Source organism: Gymnoscopelus braueri (assembly GCF_963280865.1).
Source record: "Gymnoscopelus braueri genome assembly, chromosome: 8".
NCBI classification, from domain to species: domain Eukaryota; kingdom Metazoa; phylum Chordata; class Actinopteri; order Myctophiformes; family Myctophidae; genus Gymnoscopelus; species Gymnoscopelus braueri.
Genome location: NC_137609.1, coordinates 5,978,239 through 6,000,593, shown reverse-complemented (window position 1 = coordinate 6,000,593; position 22,355 = coordinate 5,978,239). Strand labels below are relative to the sequence as shown.

The following is a 22,355-nucleotide window of genomic DNA, read 5'->3' as shown; positions in this document are numbered from 1 at the left end:
TGTGTGTGTGTGTATATTTATATATATATATATATATGCAATGCTGTATATAACAGGATCTTATCTATACGCAGATCATCTATAACATGATCCGAGTTCCTTTGTTATCGCCGTTTTAATGCGAAAAGTAGCAGATCTACAAGTTCAGACCAGTTTCTTTTTTTGTATTGGTACCAGACACGGTAAAAATTAGGCTAGCCTACTACTTGTCACATTTCTCATTTCTACCTTAATTTTATTTAAACAAAAAACTTTTCATCTGACTGAATAGATTCTTTTGATTATAATTTCCTGTTTCATGTCAAGGACAGGTAAAGATTGTTCCTCCATCACAGGCTCAGATCCTTGGAGCTTCTGTTCTCCGGGACAAGCCTGTGCTTAACCATTACAGTATATAAGCTTATTAAATGACGCTATAGAATATGAATCATTAATTTTATCCCGCAGGAGCGAGCGCTTATCAGCACCAACCGTGGCAGACGCATACAGAGACATAAACAGACTTACCCGGGAGTAGTATGGGTTGGGTTGGCGCCCCAGCCTGTGTCTTCCGTGAGGAAGAAGCCCACAAACCCATGGTGAGGCCTTTAAGGAGGGCCTTTCAGGTAAGCTGCAAGTGGAGCCTGCAGTACCACCACAGCCCAAGACACCATCACGCCGGAGTGAAATGTTTGGAGCGGGGGAGTCTGGTGCAACGCTCAGGTCGTGGACCTGGTGAGACGAAGGAGGGGCCCGGACAGGAGGCCATTCACAGAGCCTAGTCCCTCCACGTGCCAGAGCCTCCCCTGGTCTCGGCAGAGTAGTTCCGGAGAAGCGGACTGAGGGGCCCTGTCTTGCCCTAAGAGGACTGACCATGGGACGTACGTCGGGGCTTGATCAACCCCGGCTGGGTCACATGGGCGAGGGTGTATGTTGCGAGACCTGAAACACCCGTCGACCCCAGGGTACAACACTGATGATACGTCCCAGGTGCATCCACGTGGTGTTTTTTTCATTTATGCAGTCTTTGAATTAAAATTTACTGCATACAATATTTTATATAAAAAATAATAAAAAATAGGTCATTTTTGGCCAATTCTGACAGCACTACTAAGCACGGACATGTGCAAAAGAATGCATCAATTCCAAACAGAGAGGAGCATTCGGAATAAAGTGTTTATATGGTAAATATATCCTGATTCAAACGGTATACCACCCCTCCAAACCCGAATGAAAATTCATTCTGATCAGACCGGAATGGAATATACTATTCCAATTGAAGTGTTTATATGAGCATTTGTATTCTGAATGAGTCATTCCAAATATAAGTGGAATATTCCTGTCCATGTAAACGCAGCCACTGACTAATCAGATTAGAATAAGATTAGACCAAAAGACCATTACAAAATAAAATGAAGGCACTGGATAATCTCAACTAACAGCAATTTATAAGAGTCAGGTTAAATTCTAAATAACGTTTCACTTTGTAAATAAATGGCATTGAATGTCAAATGACTTGTGAGCATTGCTGCATCAACTATAATAAAAAAATATTGGTGGTTAGTGCAGATAAGTTGGTTCCTTTGAGCTGGGTTCTAAGAGTATTTATCCATTTAGAGTTGAATCATTTCTATAAATGCATGTATCGTATTAAAATTGGAGGGGGTAAATAATAGCCACAAAAACAACGTGATCCAAGATATTTCGACAGAGAGTCTAAATGTATTCAGACTCTTGACTGTGAACAGGTTCTATTAAACTTCAAGTTCGCTGAATTTGTCGGTGACTTCATCAAAGTAGTCCTCAGCCAAGCGCAGCATCTGGTTGACAGCGCTGAGGAGCAGGATGTCACAGCTCTGGTCCAACTCCAGCTCCTCGCTGTAGTTCTTCACAGGAACCACACAGGACAGGGGCACACCCAGACGCTGGCTCACCTCCTGGGCCTGCAGCAACACAGCACAACAGCTGGAAGTTAGCTTAGTTCAGTGGTTCCCAAACTGTGGTCGGGACGCCCAGGGGGGTCCCAAAATGATTTGGTGGGGGGGGGGGGGGGGGTCCCCAGATGATTAGCTTAATGTGCAACATTGTTTTCTCACTCAACAGTAAACAAACCAACATACAGTAGAAGTGTACACAGGGTATCTGCAAATTTCTTAAGTGACAATTTAATGACTTTTGAGACCTTTTTAATACCAAATCGTCAAATATCCCGTAAGAAAGAGGCAAGCGTTGCGAGTCCAGTGGGTCCCCTGCAAAATGTGTTGATATCAACTAAATCAGTTTAACCACTATCCGATCTACAATAGGTTTAAATAGGTTTCAGATGGGCACATCTCTGGGGTTTCCACCTGGAAGAACTTCATGAAGTGAAGCGAACTTCCCTTCAAAGTGTAAGCAAGGCAACAGACATGCTCTGGGACAGAGATCAAAAAAGGATTAATTACTACTCCATAAAAACAAATAAAATGATTCAGTATGAAAAAAAAGATTTAATTACACCAGCCTTAACCCTTAAGAAATTTCAAGATGTTTGTTTGTGTTCAGATAACTTGTGATGCACATTTACCATACTTGTAGGGGTGTGCCGAATGCCGATATATCGTCCCGCGATATATCGCGATACGTTTGCCGTTTTTGAAAACAAAATTAATGCAAAAACAGAAGTATTTGTTTGCATTTGCTTCCCCCCCTCAAACACCCCACGCCTCACCAATAGTATGAAAAATGGTACACAAATTGTAAGTGGGTGTGGTTGCCTCTCCCCACCCCATTTGGTGAGTTCAAGCCAAAAGTATCTGTGAATGCTGTGTACCTTCGGTCTCCTAAAGGGGCAGGTACACACGTCACGCAGATACAGGAAGTCAAGCTCAGTGTGGTAGTCTTGGTTTCCTATTGTTTGTCTTTAGTAGAACTCACCTTGGTCTTGATGTAGTGGCTGTGATAAACATTCGTCAGGTCCTCGGCCACAGCAGAACAGGTTTCATCCACTTTAGTCAACAGGACCAACTGAGGGATCCCTGGAGAACAGCACCAAAACATCAGAAATGCAACAGCTTCACTCCATAAAATAAAGGACCCCAGGCTGTGTAATTGTGATACTTTTGTTTTGTAAACCAAGGACTTAAATGATCCACTATTAGATAGTGGATTGTTATTTATGTTTCCAAATCAAACACAAATATTGCATCAACAAGGCAGAAAATAACGGACATTAACAATATTTCTATAAAATATTGTGTTGAGTTTGCTTCTCAGACAGACAGATATTGCATTTTTTATATTGTATGTGATGTGATGTACACTACTACAGTATGAAATACAATGTAATTGACATGTGATGATGGATGTTCTGTTGTTCCTTGACTATGTGTGCCAGCATGTGCTTATGGTACTTACGCCTGGTTTATATTTCATCGTAAGACGGTGTCTCTCGCTGAAAATAGCTGATCTACAAGCACACAACACGTCGCATTGTGACTATCTTCGAGCCACAACGCCTTACGACAGAGTTAAGTATTACTACTAATTTTGGAAGGAAACTTCATTGGGAGAGATAGACGTTAATAAGCCTGATTTATACGACCTTTTTCAAACGTATCGAGTGCCTAAAATTGACGATCTACAAGCTCACAATGTGTTGCGGTTGCAACACATTATGAGCTTGCAGATTGGCTATTTTCCACATGTGACACCGTCGTACAGTGGTGCATAAATTGGGCCTTACAGTGATGATGCGTTTGATCAACTGACCGATTAGGTTGATCTTGCTTCGAATGGCGGTCAGTTTGTCCTCTAGCTTAGAGGGCATGATGGAGATCTTGTTGGCGTCGATGACGTAGGCCACACAGTGGATCCTGTCCTGAAGACCTGGACTCTTTTTATAGCCCTGGGCCTCTGGTTGCAAAGGAAGTGCAGAGTTGAACTGTGCAGATTAGGGGAAAGAAAATACATACATTTCACTCATGGCTGACTGGATAATATCTTACATGTCCTTCCTATCTCTATAACGTCATATCTAATTAAAGAAAGCAAAAGCTTATTGAAATAAGATGATCCTCTTCAGCAAGGCAATAACCACAATTAGTATTTGACTAAAAATCAATTAAAGGGTTTTCAGTTAGAAATGTCAGAAGATTCACCTGATATCTGTCTGTAATGTGACCTCTCAAAATGCTGCTTATGTCGTCCACATTAAGCCCCGCCCCCGTGGTCTCCTCCAATCCCATGGTGTCACACAAGATGATTGGCAGAGGTTTGCCCTCCTTTCCAGCTTTAATGTTGTAGGTGCGAAACTGCAGGATGCACAATGGTAACGGTTATCAGCTCAATCAACAAAGTTTTAGTTTTACTGTTCTACAGCTTTGCTGTTTTTGACTTTTACAGCAAGCACATAACTTCAAAACAAACCAACTAAACAAACAAAAACTAAACAAAAAATCATTTTCAGTTTCAACAACTCTTGTTCACCAGCTGTTTCTGAGATGTAACCGAATACATCAATGTGCCCTTGATTGAAACCTTATGATCTTTTCACCCCAAAAGTTAATAATTTCTCCAAGTTGCATGAAAATGTGCACATCCTTTCTGCAGTTATTTTGTTCACAAGTAAATATATAAGAGGCCTGCTGATAGAGTGGCAAAGTGGCAAACTTTGGTTAAACTTTAAAAAGGTAGGGTAATAATAATAATAATAATAATAAACTTTATTTGTATAGCACCTTTCATGACATGAAATGCAGCTCAAAGTGCTTTACAGAGCAAGGATACAATTACAGTTAGAACCAATTTAACAATAAAGCAAACAAAAATAAAATAAAATAAAATAAAAGCAGTAAAATGCAGTAAAATGCAGTGGCCCTCGCCACTACACAACTACAACACAAATGGATATAACTTAAATGTAGTGACCACTGTCCTCTACAACACAGCTAAAGAAATATCCACACTTCACACAATTGCCAATATTACATGTGTACCTTGTGTACCTTAGTAATATATCTTCACACAATTGTCAATATTACACCTTAGTAATATATTTTCACTTAGTAATATTACACCTTAGTAATATATTTTCACCATGTTTACCACGTGTGGACTAGCCCAGGGGATCTGCTAACTTATCACATCCAAACCACACACCGTACACCCCTGAGAATGATATCGGGGTTATACAAGATATATAGAATAAACATAGACAAAAGGATCTGCCCTGGAGGGTCCACAACGTGTCGACGTGCTAAAAATAAAATAAAATAAAATAAAAGCAGTAAAATGCAGTAAAATGCAGTGGCCCTCGCCACAACACAACTACAACACACACAATTGCCAATATTACATGTGTACCTTGTGTACCTTAGTAATATATCTTCACACAATTGTCAATATTACACCTTAGTAATATATTTTCACTTAGTAATATTACACCTTAGTAATATATTTTCACCATGTTTACCACGTGTGGACTAGCCCAGGGGATCTGCTAACTTATCACATCCAAACCACACACCGTACACCCCTGAGAATGATATCGGGGTTATACAAGATATATAGAATAAACATAGACAAAAGGATCTGCCCTGGAGGGTCCACCACGTGTCGACGTGCCCCAGAGGATAATTCACTAAATCCTCCGGATGGAGTTATCAGACTCTTGTCTTTTAACTACCGTGACTTTCTCTTCCACTCACACAAAACAAAAGCAAAGGCATAAAACAACATTAAAATAGGGAATACAGTGAGGAATTAAAAATCAACCAAAGAATCAGCTAAAAGCAAGAGTGAAGTAATAGGTCTTGAGCTGTGCTTTAAAGCTATCGACAGAGGCTGCCTGTCTTAAGTGTAGTGGGAGTTTATTCCACACTGTCGGTCCGTAAAAGCAGAATGCTGCTTCACCGTATTTTTTATATGTCATTGTAGGCACCTCGAGCAGGTCAGCACTTGAAGACCTGAGGGCCCGGTTTGGAACATATCTCTCTAGGCAGTCGGAGAGGTAGGAAGGTGCCAGACCATTTAGAGCTTTATAAACTATTAAAAGAATTTTAAAATCAATCCTAAAAACAACCGGGAGCCAGTGTAGTGAAGCTAGAACTGGAGTGATATGTTCTCTCATCCTGGTTTTAGTTAAAATTCTGGCTGCCGCATTTTGAACAAGTTGTAATCTGTCAGTTGTTTTCTTTGGCAGGCCAGAGTAGAGTGCGTTGCAGTAATCAAGCCGAGAGAAAACAAAAGCGTGGATCAGCGTTTTTGCATCGTCTAACGACAGATAATCTCTAATTCGTGCAATATTTCTAAGATGAAAGAAAGCAATCTTGGTGACATGATTAATGTGTGTATTGAAATTCAATTCAGAATCGATAATCACCCCCAGGTTCTTTACTGTGGTGTTACTTTCTACAGCCAGGTTACCAAGTCTACTTGTTATTGATTCTCTCTGCTCACTGGAGCCAATTATGAGAACTTCTGTTTTATCCTCATTTAGCTTAAGAAAGTTCTCACTCATCCAGCATTTTATACTGGACAGACAGGTCAACAGTGATATTGTGATATTGTTTTGTTAAAATAGGTGTTAATTAGCTCATTGCTACAGTGTTTGTTCAGTATCAGGGGTCTCCCTGTCTCTCCTGCTCTTACGAAACAGAAAATATTTGTTTAGGTCAGAGAAGAATTAATACAGGATAAATATAAGACTATAAAACGGAAGCAGTGGTGAAAAGAGCTGGAAAGATGGGGAGACGCCTGTAACTGAACAAACACTGTTGCGATGATTCATAATATAGAGCTTTAACTCTGATGTAAAACCTTTGTTTTAAACCAAAAAATAACACTTACCCTACCCTTCATCATTAGTACATAGCATTATCAAATATTCATCATTTATATGCCCTGGATGAGGTGATGGTAAAAAAAAGACAAGAGGGTGATAAGCAATAATGCAGATGACCAATCTCTGCCCCCACAATTTACTCAAACTCAACATATCAAACATGGAATTTAGAAGAATTCACAGGTGAGGAACCAAAGGAACCAAAACGCAGAGGAAAATAGTGACCTTGACCGTTCACTGCATCAACCAACTCCCTCCCCAGTAGACAGACTCCACACACTGATGGGAAACCCCAGTGGGACAACCATTTCATTTGCTGGAGTAGTTCACATTAATTTCCAATCTTTGTGAATAAATAAGACCAACAAAGAACATTAGTTCACACTTGTTAGGGTTATGGTTGTGGGTTAAAGTTACGTAGCAATGAGCAGTGGTCTACCATGGTGGTGAGGCTGTTTGCAGAGCTGCCAGCCAAGGCCTGGTTGGTGACGTGTCCTCTGAAGACGGACTTGATGGAGTTGAAAAAGCTGGACTTCCCGGCTCCCACTGCTCCAATGAGCAGAACCCTGACCTGGGTCACAGAACTGATGATGGGCTTGAAGGTCTGTATACAGCCCAGCAGCTTTTTCTTATTCCTGTCGACCAGAGTCCCAACAGATTAAACATGTCAGCATGTTTCAGATATATAATGTAGGAGTGGCAAATGTGTTGTGCAAACCCATTTTAACCAAGTCTGGTGTTGCTCTTGTACTACTGTCAACATTTTTTCTTTCTACTTTGGAAACTACATACAGTAGTGCAAAAAAATCTGTACATTTCTAGTTTCAGATTTTTCATAAGACACTGCAGTTTTTATCTTTCAATTTACACAAATTTGCACCATAAACAAACACAGAATAGAAACATTTCTGTTGCATGTTGTGATAATTTCTAGGTACACTACACTACAGCTTGGCTACCATTAACAAGAACAAATCTTTGTCCAATATAGTACAGCACAGTGTATGGTATAGTAAAGTATTATATCATCGTTGTCGGGCAGAAACTTATTTTTGACATTTCCTGAAAAGTAACGCTTTTGGACATTCAAGGTTTCCACCCGACAGCTACAATATAGTATAGTATTGTATGATTCAACTCATATAAATAGACTAATCCAGATCCATACTTACTCAGGAGTCCAGTCTATGTTCCTCCATGGCTTCTCAAGGAGTCCTGAAACATCTAGAAACATCTCCACAGTCATGAAAGACAGTAAAAAACAACTAAAACACTGAAACGTCATGCTTGCATGTTTGTGTTTGTATTGAACTCACCTTCGACTTTATAAACTTCACATTCAGTCAGCTGCAGGTCATTGCCATGCATTTCTGCAGCATTGAAATTGTAATAATTTTGAGCAGGATTGCTGTACACTACAGCTTGGTTACCATTAACAAGAACCAAATTTTCTCCAAAATAAGGACCACAGGTGCTGATCATTCTCACTGCAAAAGCAGGATTGTTGACCTGATATCTGTTAACATTTGCCCCCTTAAAGATGAAAAGAAAAGCCTTGTCATCGTTTTTGTATTGTCCAGTTTGATCAAAAGATACACTGGTGTATCCCCCGAAGACGAAGTCAGTATTATTGTAGCCCACAGACAGTGTGGGCCCCTGGTTGTCACATCGCTGGTGGAACGCTGATCCGGTGTAACCATGGACAGAAGCCTTATAGAGGAGCTTCAGAGTCACTTTTCCTAGCTGGGAGCACAGCTCCCAGCGCTGGTCCAGGGTTAGGCTGGGGTTCATGGTGGAAGGATGGTCTATTGGTCTGGATTCTGTGGATTCTCTGATTGAAAACAAAAAGATTATGTACAGCAATAATATTGTTAGAAAAGCCCTGCTGGTACTGTAGGCTAGCTCATATAAACAGCTTCTTTTCAGAACGCTGTAAGCCATTTTGTTTCAGCTCTTCTCATTGCGAATATTTGATCTAAACTGGTCATCATTCTATCTGCACATCATAAAACATGAAGAAGTTAGCCTTATATTATTGTGGGGTAGAACTAGGAACCCCTGGCCTGGCTCCAGACCAGGGACCCAGTGGTGGGTTCTACCGTCAGATGCTGTGTACGTCGTACACAGCATCTGACGGTAGAACCTGCTGACGGTAGAAGCTGCTCAGGGCTCAGGCAGCAAAGCGAGAGAGAGTAAAAAAAAAAGATTCTGGGCGAGCGGCTCGCCCCAAAACACACTCGCCCCCATTCATTTCGCGGACAGAGGCCGCCGGATTAGACCCGGGGGAGTGTGTTTAGGGACGAGTCTTCTGTGATTTCATTCACCAGCCAGTGTTGCCAGATTTTGCGAGAGAAATAAGCAACCAGTTCTATGAAAACAAGCCCAAAAGAAGCAATGAGCACTTAAAACCTACGCTATTTTTTGAAGCAAGCCTAAGCAAGTACACTTTAGAAACAAGCCCCAAAAAAACGCAACCCACAACCCACAACGACCAACATTTTACAAGAAAGCTTTACAGAAAAACAAGCCCAAAGTCGCTTATAATACGCGTACATGGCAACACTGGCCCCAGCAGGTAAAGCCCCGGAAGAGTGAGACAGGCAGCGCCAACAACAAAAACAAACAAGGAACCGAGAGTGGTACGAGAGACAGAACGAGAGCAAGACAGACATTACAGAGCGAGACACACACGCGCGAAAAAAATTCACATGCAATATTTTTGTGGGCCGCGTGCAATTTTTTTACATTTAATTAATTATAGACGCGCGCATGCCGTGCGTGTGGGAGGCAGGGAATAATCATAGTATACCTTCAAAAAAAATTAGAACACACCACTGCAGGGACCCCACCCATGGACTGGCAACAAGAACCCTAAAACTCTATAGCCTGGTAAACCAGGCTAAAAACTCTATGCTTCCACCACACTCCCATTTTCAAATGTGCAAATTCTAGAAAAAATAAACTTAATGAGGAGAACGACAGAACGTAGAGGAAACAATCTCATGAATAGCTCCATTAAGAACCTCTCCATTAAGCCTCTCCATTAACCATAGCCCTAGAATGTCTGTGATCTTACATACATTTCAAGTATTCCAAATACACAGTCATAGATCTCTCTCGGTCCCCCACTGTGTAGTGCCTATCTGCGCGGCCATAAAAGTGCTCTAAACTCCGTCTGTACTCACCCAATAATTAATTCCTAAGACGTGTAGTCATATTTTGTCCTCTAGTTTCTACTTCCTTTAGGACGCACAAATGTTTGGGACACACAATTGGCAGGTGATGATTCATTACCCCACAGCAATCACAAGCACCTGTCAATTGTGTGTCCCAAACATTTGTGCGTCCTAAAGGAAGTTACGTATATTCAGTGCTGCAATCACTCCTGGCCCCTCGCGTCGTACAGAAACACGTCCGTGTGCAGCTCGTGAAAAAGTGGAGATATTTGACTAAACACACGTTTTCTGGCAGAACTTTCACATGGATATGAAACTAGAGGACAAAATATGACTACACGTCTTAGGAATTAATTATTGGGTGAGTACAGACGGAGTTTAGAGCACTTTTATGGCCGCGCAGATAGGCACTACACAGTGGGGGACCGAGAGAGATCTATGACTGTGTATTTGGAATACTTGAAATGTATGTAAGATCACAGACATTCTAGGGCTACATTAACCATTAAGAACCTCTCACTAGCGGAGTGAGAGGTTCTTAATGGAGCTAGAAATACTATAGTACTTACAAGCTATACTATAGAGCCAGTAACTCGCAGTCACACAATATCCAAAGATAGCATTCTCACTGCGTATATCCTAAAAACAGAGGTTTTCTATTTTAAAAGCATTTCCAAGTGCTACAACTTTGTGTCCATGATCTCCATAGATAAAACATCACCAGAAATCTACAGCATCAGCCGAGAAGCACCACCTTTCTTCTTAAGGAGGATCATACCACTAAAAATAGTTTTAAATAACATTTGAGTTTCTGAGCGAATTACCGTAGTTTGTTTTACCCTGCAGATACTGCTGGTTCAGTCAACACAACTGGTATCGACTCTCATGTGGTCAGATCCTCCCGATAGCCCGCCTACTGTATCCGGCGGTTATTTGGACACACACCGGATCTGCAACCTGCAAAGCGACTGATCCCAGTCTTCACGCAAACTGGAGGTGGAAAAAGTTTGATGGAATGCATTGTACTGAAGTGAAGTCAGAGTGTGTTCTGATTGAATAATACATGATATAGGATATTTGAATGATTGCAACCTTTGCAAATAATCGGTTTAGGAAAATGAAAGACAACATACCATACAGTGTGTTAAGATTTTTTTTTTTTTTTTTTTTTTTTTTTTTTTTTCTCTCGTCATACCAGTAACCTGAAAGCTGATTGTATGACATTCTGTATAGTAGTGTGTATATCTGCCTGCCTCTTATATTTCATCATGATTTGTGTGCATGGGGTCCTCATCTTAAACAAGCGTAATGCTTAATGAGGGTTTCCAGTTTAGTAGACCTTGTATTGTGAATTTGTACTTCCATGTACTGTTATGTACTGTCATGTACTATTCTCATGTCTTTCTAAATAAACTACATCAATCAATCAATCAATCTCTTGTGCACACTCTTTTATTGCAGTGTCTAATATCTATTAAGATTGAGAACACAAAGTAGGCCAAAGTTTCTGGCTATCAAGTACACCGGTCAACAATGCTGAGTACACCGACTGATATTTAACAGAAATAAAGGCTAACTTTTAAACAACTATAATCTGATTTCCTCTAAATCACATTACCGCATGAAATTTAATTGAAGGGCTAGTTAGGGATTATCATTACTTTGACTCTAGCGCCATCTCCTGATATCAAAAAGTAATAGCTTCCCATGACAGCTTCAGTCGGTGTCAGCTCCGCTCACTGACCTATTTTAACATATCATTATCACAGGGATGCGGGGGTTAACCATAGAGTTAAAAATAATAGAGAGGGCACCAGAAATCTCCTCCCATCCACTTGCATTGAGTTGCTCACCCAGCGCATGGTTCACCCAGCGCCTAATTCACCCCTTCTTCCGGGTTGGAAATTTGGTGGGCGCGGCCTATTATGGCCCCAAACGCGTCACTTCTGTGACGCGTTTTGCGTCACAGAAGCGCGCAGCCCCGTGCGCAAGCTCGTGCGCAAGCTCGTGCGCATGCTCGTGAGTCGAGCCCATTGGTCGAAACCGTTTTCGCTCGTTCATGTTGCGGTACTAAGCTGCAGTACCATGAATGGCCAGCATGTCCATTTGGCTTCAATGAAACCACTGGGTTCTGGGGGCTTGGGGTTAACAGAGCTGCTCGCAGTCTAAAATCTCCTCCTCAACTCGCTCGTTCTACTGTTGAACATTTCTCCATTCATATAATCATCATCATCAACTAGATATACATTTGTGGAAACAGCCAGCCAATGGAGACGGTCGGGGGCGCGGTTTGGATTCCAGAGGCACTACGGGGGCGTGGTTTGCCAAGCACTCCCGACGCGTACCCTCCCAAATCACCCATAGCTCTGTGCTGCTGGATTGGGGGCTGCCTCACACTTGACTTGACTGTTCCTAAACCAAAGCTCTAATGTAAGATCATGCCCAACTAGTTGATAGTGTGTTTCATTGCAAATTTCACCGTTAAGCAAGTTGAATTACATGGTATGGTTCAACGTTTTTTTTGGCATTATTCCTCCAAATATTCTATCAATATTGAATAAAACCAGAATTGTTTAGCCTAGGCCCTCAAAAAGGAAAGGAACGTGTATGTTCAAATTTAAATTTAACTAAACCATATGACTAAATCAAAATGTCATGTCATATACTATGTGTGTGTGTGTGTGTGTGTATATATATATATATATATGCTGTATATAACATGATCTATACCAATAAATGCAGTGTAATAGTTATATGTAACATTGTACAAGTGAAAATAGCTACAAACTGAGCTTGTAGATCTGCTATTTTCACAATTGGTGAACATTTTCACCTACAATGACATGCCCAAAATAAGGACACCAGGTTATAAGTGTTTAACTGAGGTCTTTTACTCGGAGCCACCCTATGACATGGGTCATGTCAATCAAGTATATTTTTGTAAACAATTACTTTTGTTTTCACGCTGACAATCAATTCAAGACAAATTATAGTCATATACACATTTCTTGCAGTATACTGTTATACAGACAAGCACATGCTTTTCTATGTAATCATTCTAATCAACAATTATCAACATTATTGAGAGTTGTGGCAGTATAGATGTGTGATAGAAACACAAAGGCTTTATCAGAACTCAGAAATAACATGCATGAACAGTGAAATTCCAGTTTGTAAAGATGAATGAATGATCATATCATAAGTTCTGACAGTGTTGCAAACAAAAATCAACCATAGAATGATGTGTCGTTTGTCTCATACTTGCTTCTTAATTTTCAATGCAAAATGCAGGCCGCAGCACATAACTGTCTGAGAACCAACTCCTTGTTCAGGACAAGCATGAGATCCTGTTTAACAGTAGTCAAGAAATCTTCAGTATATTTTATGAAAAAACTAAAACAAAACAAGTCTATAGGCCTACGTGTATACAGGGCAAGTACCGTACATACTGTAGATTAGATTAGATAGAATTTGCACTAATGTTTACCTGAATACCTGAACTGAACTTCTCCATAAGAAATCAGATAAGGGATAGTCCCAACATACCAAAACCACTATAGTGGTAAGAAAAGGAACTTTCAATCACTGATTAATCAGATTAGAATAAGATGAAACCAAAAGGCATTATAAAGAAGGCACACAAAGAAGGCACTGGATAATCTCAACTAACAGCAACTTAGGTTAAAGAGTTAGGTTAAATTCTAAATAACTTTTCACTTTGTAAATAAATGGCATTGAATGTCAAATGACTTGTGAGCATTGCTGCATCAACTACAATAAAACAATATCGGTGTGTTGAATCATTTCTATAAATGCCTGTATCGTATTAAAATCGGAGGGGGTTAATAATAGCCACAAAACAACGTGATCCAAGATATTTCGACATAGTCTAATGTATTCAGACTCTTGACTGTGAACAGGTTCTTTTAAACTTCAAGTTCGCTGAATTTGTCGGTGACTTCATCAAAGTAGTCCTCAGCCAAGCGCAGAATCTGGTTGACAGCGCTGAGGAGCAGGATGTCACAGCTCTGGTCCAGCTCCAGCTCCTCGCTGTAGTTCTTCACAGGAACCACACAGGACAGGGGCAGACCCAGACGCTGGCTCACCTCCTGGGCCTGCAGCAACACAGCAGAACAGCTGGAAGTTAGCTTAGCTCAGTGGTCCCCAAATTATTTGGGGGGGGGGGTCCCCAGATGATTAGCTTAATGTGCAACATTGTTTTCTCATTCAACAGTAAACAAAGCAACATACAGTATAAGTGTATACAGGCTATCTGCACATTTCTTACAATTTAATGACTTTAAAAGACCTTTTTAATACCAAATTGTCAAATATTAAATAAGAAAGAGGAAAATATCTGAACTATAAGCTCACAACACCTCGCACCGCGGAGGCATTGTGGAACAGAGTCAAACTAAATGTAATGCCTACAATTCCAAGTGCTTGTCAGGGTGGGGGGTCCCAGTTCAAATATGATTACTTTGGGGGTCGCGGCTTGAAGAGTTTGGGAACCCTTGGCTTAGTAGTGTATGGCGGTGGTTCTCAAAGACCCCAGGGGTTTACAGTGTGGGGGGGGGGGGGGGGTTACAGTGGGTCCCCTGCAAATTAGTTGATATAAACAAAAACAGGTTCGCCACTTTAAACCTACGCATATACGTTGGCTATCCGATCTACAAGCTCACAACGCATCGAAATGCAAAGTGTTGTGAGCTTGTATAGCTATTTTCTGAAGAATTCTGACAACAAATGTGACAATTTTGGAGTGTTTTTGAAACATTACAAAATCTTGTATGGGGTCCCTGGCAGAAAATAGATTTCTGATTGGGGTCCACGGCCAAATACATATTAATTTGGGGGTCCTAGACGTGAAAAGTTTGGAGAACCACCGGTGCATGAGATCAGGACCACTTCCATGTGACACTAAAACAGTGTTGCTGCCAGAGCCAGTGAGGCTCATTAGCAAGACTCGTCATGGACTCATCTCTGGGGTTTCCACCTGGAAGAACTTCAAGAAGTGAAGTGATCTTCCCTTCAAAGTGTAAGCAAGGCAATGTACATGCTCTGGGATAAATGGAATGGAATGGAAAGTTGCAGCCCTACTTTGGCCTGAAAGTCTTCAAAGTTTCAGTGGAGTTGATCTTTGAGTATAGCCAAAGATCCTTAAAACACCAAGATAGACAATCCCACGCCTCACCAAAAGTACGAAAAATGGTACACATATGGTAAGTGGGTGTGGTTGCCTCTCCCCACTCCATGTGAGTTCAAGCCAACAGTATCTGTGAACGCTGTGTACCTTCGGTCTCCTAAAGGGGCAGGTACACACGTCACGCAGAGACAGGAAGTCAAGCTCAGTGTGGTAGTCTTGGTTTCCTATTGTTTGTCTTTGATAGAACTCACCTTGGTCTTGATGTAGTGGCTGTGATAAACATTGGTCAGGTCCTCGGCCACAGCAGGACAGGTTTCATCCACTTTAGTCAACAGGACCAACTGAGGAATCCCTAGAGAACGGCACCAAAACAAAAATGTTCAACATCTGTAAAAAATAAAGGACCCCAGGCTGTGTAATTGTGATACTTTTGTTTTGTAAACAAGGACTTAAATGATCCATTATCAGATAGTGGATCGTTATTTATGTCTCCAAATCACACAAAAACATTGCATCAACAAGGTTTCTGCCTTGTTGATGCAATATGTTTGTGTGATTTGGAGACATAAATAACGGACATAAACAATATTTCTATAAAATATTGTGTCGAGTTGAAGATTGCTTCTCAGACAGACAGTTATTTCTGTCCAAATCACATGAAAATATTGAATCACATGTGATCTGATACTACTACAGTATGTGATACAATGTAATTGACATGATGTGATTATGTTCTGTTGTTCCTTGAAAATAGCCCATCTACAAGCCCACAACACGTCGCATTGTGACTTTCTTCGAGCCACAATGCCTTACGACAGAATTAAAGGTAGGGTAAGTGATATTATTTGGTCTTTTTTTTTTTGTTAAAAATGTTAAAGTAGGCCTACTATATTCTGATAGTAATCATTGCCACAGAGCGTTTGTTCGGTCACAGGGGTCTCTCCAGCTCTTTAGTAAACAGAATATAGAACATTTTCAGGTAGGTGACAACATTTAAGCCAATCAGGAGAGAGCACTGAAAATACATTTTCTGTTTAATAAAGAGCTGGAGATACATGGGAGACTCCTTCTACTGAACAAACACTCTATAGCAATGAGTACTATCAGAATATAGAGATATTTAACACTTATTTTAACCAAAGTAAATCACTTACTCTACCTTTAAGTATTACTACTAATTTTGGAATGAAGCTACACTATGAGAGATCTTGACGTTGATAAGCCTGATTTATACTACCTTGTTCGTACGTATCGAGTGCCTAAAATTGCTGATCTACAAGCTCACAATGTGTCACGGTTGCAACGCATTATGAGCTTGTAGATTGGCTATTTTCCCTGTGTGACAACGTCGTACAGTGGCACATAAATTAGGCCTTACAGTGATGATGTGTATGACCAACTGACCGATTAGGTTGATCTTGCTTCGAATGGCGGTCAGTTTGTCCTCTAGCTTAGAGGGCATGATGGAGATCTTGTTGGAGTCGATGACGTAGGCCACGCAGTGGATCCTGTCATGAAGACCTGGACTCTTTTTATAGCCGTGGGCCTCTGGTTGCAAAGGAACTGCGGAGTTGAACTGTGCAGATTAGGGCGAAAATACATACATTTCACTCATGACTGACTGGTTATTGTTGCATTACTGAAACACGTTACATGTCCTTCCTATCTCTCTAATGTCCCATTTAATTAAAGAAAGCAAAAGCTGATTGAAATAAGATGATCCTCTTCAGCAAAGCAATAACCACTATTAGTATTTTACAAAAAAAAAACAATTAAAAGGTTTTCAGTTAGAAATGTGAGAAGATTCACCTGATATCTGTCTGTAATGTGACCTCTCAAAATGCTGCTTATGTCGTCCACATTAAGCCCCGCCCCCGTGGTCTCCTCCAATCCCATGGTGTCACACAAGATGATTGGCAGAGGTTTGCCCTCCTTTCCAGCTTTAACATGGTAGGTGCGAAACTGTAGGGCGCACAATGGTCAAAGTTATCAGTTCAGTCTACAAAGTTTTGCTGTTTTTCACTTAAAGTTGTACAGCAACAGCAAGCACATCAAAACAAAACAAACAAACAATTTACCCTGCCATGCAGATGACCAATCAGCCTCCACATACTATACTCGCTACTGAAGGAACTCAACATATCAAATCATGGAATTTAGAAGAATTGAAAGCTGAGGAACCAAAGGAACCAAAACACAGAGGAAAACAGTGACCTTCCCCGTTCACTGCATCAACCAACTCAAGCAGAGGGAATTTTAGAACCGAAGGGGACGCATGCATGCGCTTGCGTTTTTTTCCCGTGTTTGTTACTTTTTTTTATTTTTATTATTACTTTAATTCGGTTCATTTGGTTAATTTGGTACATTTGTACTCCATGAAGTGTAGATGTCGGAGGTTTTTTCTTTTTTCTTCATCCCGAAAGTGTGGGGGATATCCCCCCCAATAGAACTGAGTATGTTCAATCCCCCCCGTCCCCCGTCCCCCTCCTGCGTCCCTGAACCAACTCCCTCCCCACACTGATGGGAAATTGCTCTTATGAAATATCCGAGATCATATAAATAAGACTATAGACCAATTATTTGTTTACCAACATTGAGACTGGATGCACAGGTGATTGTTTCACGCAATCAATTCTCAACCTGTTGTTTTGGGGTGCGCTGGTTGTGAGGCGTGTCCTAGCGAGACCTGATAGAATGGGTTTCATTGCGCGCATACTGGTTGCACGCATACTGGTTCTTATCAGTGTGACGTCGTCTGTTAAGGGGTCTATAGATGATTTGGGATAAACACATCGCCTGGCATTCATTGTTGCTCTACATGTCAACCAAGAACATTAGTTCACACTTGTTAGGGTTATGGTTATAGGTTAGAGTTACGTAGCAGTGGGCAGAGGTGCACCTGGGTGGTGAGGCTGGTGCCAGAGCTGCCAGCCATGGCCTGGTTGGTGACGTGTCCTCTGAAGACGGACTTGATGGAGTTGAAAAAGCTGGACTTCCCGGCTCCCACTGGTCCAATGAGCAGAACCCTGATCTGGGTCACAGAACTGATGACGGGCTTGTAGGTCTGTATATGGCTGAGCAGCTTTCTCTTATTCCTGTGGAGACCAGAGTCCAACAGATTAAACATTTCAGCATGTTTCAGATATATAATGTAGGAGTAGCAAATGTGTTGTATAAACCAATTTTGACATGTCTGGTGGTGTGCTTGTACTACTGTCAATAAATGTGCTTTCTACTTTGAGAACTATATACATTTCTAGTGCAGAAATTCAGTAAATGTCTTCTTTTAATGATTTTTTCCTAAAATACTGCAATTTTTATCTTTAAGTTTACACAAATTTGCACCATAAACAAACACATTACAATAGACTAGTATAGCACAGTATATTACCATAGTAAAGTATTATAGCGTCGTTGTCAGGCAGAAACCTTGTATCTCCATATTTCAACTTTTTATGATTTTTGTGTAAATGAATACCCTACTTCGTCCTACTACAGTGTCACACAAAAGAAGCAAAAATAGCAGATCTACAAGCAAACTATTTGACCCATTGTGAGGTTGTAGTGACTATACAGTATGTGCTATTTTTGCTTTTTTTTGTGTGAAAGTGGTTAAGTGTCTTTTTTGTTTTATAAATATTGAATAAATAAAAAGTATTAACAAGAGCTTTTGACTAAATAATGTTTTACATTGTGTGACGATATAGTACAGTATTGTATGGTATATGGTATGATTCAATTAATGTAAATAGCCTAATCGAGATTCATACTTACTCAGGAGTCCAGTCTATGTTCCTCCATGGCTTCTCAAGGAGTTTACATTCTGTAGAAACATTTCCACAGTCAGAACAACTTCAAAGACTACTAAACTAAACTACTAAAACACTGAAACGTCATGTTTACATGTTTGCGTTTGTATTGAACTCACCTTCGACTTTATAAACTTCACACTCAATCATCTGGAGGTCATTGCCATGCATTTCTGCAGCAGTGAAATTGTAATAATTTTGATCAGGATTGCTGTACGCTGTAGCTTGGCTATTATAACAAAGACACAAATTTTGTCCAAAATAAGGACCATGGCCGACGTACATTATCAACGCATTAGCAGGATTGTTGACCTGATATTTGATAACATTTTCCCCCTTAATGGTGAAAAGAAAAGCCTTGGCATCGTTTGCGTAATTGTCAGTTTGAACAAAAGATACACTGGTGTATCCGCCGAAGACGAAGCCAGTATTATTGTAGCCCACAGACAGAGTGGGCCCCTGGTTGTCACATCGCTGGTGGAACGCTGCTGCAGTGTAACCATGGACAGAAGCCTTGTAGAGGAGCTTCAGAGTCACTTTTCCTAGCTGGGAGCACAGCGCCCTCTGCTGGACCAGGGTCAGCCTGGGGTTCATGGTGGAAGGATGGTCTGAGTGCAGTCCAGTCTAGTGGTCTGGATTCTGTGGATTCTCTGATTGAACACAAAACATAGTCATTGCACTTTTGTGTTAAGAAATAATATTGTTAGAAGTAGAGTTTTTCCGATACCAGTATCGGAACAGCTGCCAATACTGCCTACTGCCTAAAATGCTGGTATCGGCGAGAATGCCAGTCTGTGCCTTTCCGATACCATGTAATTTATCACATGATGATATGTAACTTACAGTCATCAATTATTTGGTATTTGGAATGCTTCAGTTGACGTTGCAATAGCCTACTGTGTTATATATTGATTGTAATAACTTTTACATTTCAAGGACCCCCATAACTCTCAGTTACAGTCTTTATAGACCTGTAATGGTCCATTTGGAACCTCCTCAAGCAAGGAACCCTGAGAGTCCCTGGACCCCACTTTGAGAACCACTGTCCTAGTTTTCCCCCCTTTTTCATTACACCATATAAACCATCAATTAAAATACCTAGATGTTTTACTGACACCAATTCAATTTGACTGGAAAACAACATCAAATTAAGTTTATTTTTGTAGCATCCACACAGGCACAGCAAAGGTTTCAAATAAAACAACCTTGATTCTACACACAAAAAGCAAAGTAGATTATTGAGCAAGATAATTTAAGTATTTATTTTCAGATTGTTGCAGGCTATTTTGTTTCATCTCTTCTCATTGCGAATACTATATCTAAACTGGCCGTTACAATGTAACATTTAGACATACTGATAGATAATACAGTACACACACATCATACAACATGAAGAAGTTTGTATTATGGGGGCAGAACCAGGAGCCCCTCCCACCACGCTCCCATTTTCAAGTTTCGTTTTCAGCGAATTCCAGAAAACGAAACTTAATGAGAACGAAAATTAAGACTAGATGTAATACATGATACTAGTCTTGATCCAAGACTAAATGCTAAACTAGAAGAAACAATAATTTCGTGAAATATAATAGGCTACAAACAAGCTATTCTCTAGATATATATACGATATCAAATAAACTAGCGATGTGCGTATCCAGAGATTTTCTATTTTAAAAGCATTTCCATTCCAAGCGATGCATGTAACATGTGTGCAACATTGCGGCTTTTATGAGCGATTCATTTTAGCTGACCTTGTATTTGCAAACTGTACTTCCATGTGCCTTTTCTCTGCAATCTTCTAAATAAAGTATTCAATCAATCAATCAATGTCCATCTAATAAAAACATCCCCAGAAATAGCATCAGCAGAGAAACGCCACCTTTCATACTACTACTAAAACTCTTAATAACATTTAAGGAGTTTCTGAGCGAATTACCTTAGTTTTTTATTCCCGCAGATAGGCTACTGCTGGCTGGTTCAGTCAACAACTCTGGTCACTCTCTCTCACAGAGCAGTGTTCCGTCAGCAACTATAACGGAGCAACTATAAGACTTCCGGTGGACGATCTCTTCAGAATAAGAGTACCCTCTAGAGCAAAAAGGAGCCATTGAAAAACGGTTAATTTGCACATTAAAACTATAAATTAAGCATTTAAACGACATATTATGTTTCTACACAACACATATTATGTTTCTGTGTAACAAAAACGGTTTTTTAAACATTAATAATTTATCTAAATGGATAAATGGTCAGAAAAGGTCAGAAAAGCGCCCTTTTCAGACAATAGTGTATACAAATTGGACACTGGACAGGAGACGGTGCTTGGCGCCGGAACTTCGGAGGTACGCACGCGTTCGGGGAGAGCCCCTCTACACCGCCACACTCTCCGCTAAGCGGGAGAGCTGTATTTTGAAAAGTGGCGGGCCGTCCAGTGAGATCAGGGGTCAGAAAAGGGCCGTTTTCAGACAATAGTGTATACAAATTGCAAATTGGACACTGGACAGGAGACGGTGCTTGGCGCCGGAACTTCTGAGGTACGCACGCGTTCGGGGAGAGCCCCTCTACACCGCCACACTCTCCGCTAAGCGGCAGAGCTGTATTTTGAAAAGTGGCGGGCCGTCCAGTGAGGTCAGGGGTCAGAAAAGGGCCCTTTTCAGACAATAGTGTATACAAATTGGACACTGGACAGGAGACGGTGCTTGGCGCCGGAACTTCGGAGGTACGCACGCGTTCGGGGAGAGCCCCTCTACACCGCCACACTCTCCGCTAAGCGGGAGAGCTGTATTTTGAAAAGTGGCGGGCCGTCCAGTGAGGTCAGGGGTCAGAAAAGGGCCGTTTTCAGACAATAGTGTATACAAATTGCAAATTGGACACTGGACAGGAGACGGTGCTTGGCGCCGGAACTTCGGAGGTACGCACGCGTTCGGGGAGAGCCCCTCTACACCGCCACACTCTCCGCTAAGCGGGAGAGCTGTATTTTGAAAAGTGGCGGGCCGTCCAGTGAGGTCAGGGGTCAGAAAAGGGCCGTTTTCAGACAATAGTGTATACAAATTGGACACTGGACAGGAGACGGTGCTTGGCGCCGGAACTTCTGAGGTACGCACGCGTTCGGGGAGAGCCCCTCTACACCGCCACACTCTCCGCTAAGCGGGAGAGCTGTATTTTGAAAAGTGGCGGGCCGTCCAGTGAGGTCAGGGGTCAGAAAAGGGCCCTTTTCAGACAATAGTGTATACAAATTGGACACTGGACACTGGACAGGAAAGTTTGCCTAAAAAAAAACCCTTACTTTACAACCTTCTAATCAGCTGTGACCTGCTCAAATCCCCTGCTCATTATAATCACAGACACGATACCGGCAGCATAATTAGAAATAACAGATTTTTTGTATACATTTCAACAAAACATTTTAACATACTGTACAACAA

General features: G+C 41.1%; 1 protein-coding gene across 1 annotated transcript; it reads right to left on the bottom strand.

The window, feature by feature from the left end:
- Nucleotides 1-1,600: 1,600 nt before the first annotated feature.
- Nucleotides 1,601-20,928, bottom strand: LOC308090646 (uncharacterized protein). The gene is made up of 16 exons (XM_080435912.1): nt 20,867-20,928; nt 19,053-19,583; nt 18,899-18,947; nt 18,024-18,219; nt 16,934-17,086; nt 16,529-16,700; nt 15,376-15,476; nt 13,911-14,093; nt 12,324-12,403; nt 8,119-8,633; nt 7,975-8,026; nt 7,242-7,437; nt 4,119-4,271; nt 3,730-3,901; nt 2,896-2,996; nt 1,601-1,922 (listed from the first exon to the last, which is right to left on the bottom strand). Exons 2-16 carry the CDS (start codon nt 19,525-19,527, stop codon nt 1,734-1,736), a joined length of 2,787 nt encoding a protein of 928 aa, XP_080292038.1. The 5' UTR covers nt 19,528-19,583; nt 20,867-20,928; the 3' UTR covers nt 1,601-1,733.
- Nucleotides 20,929-22,355: the final 1,427 nt, after the last annotated feature.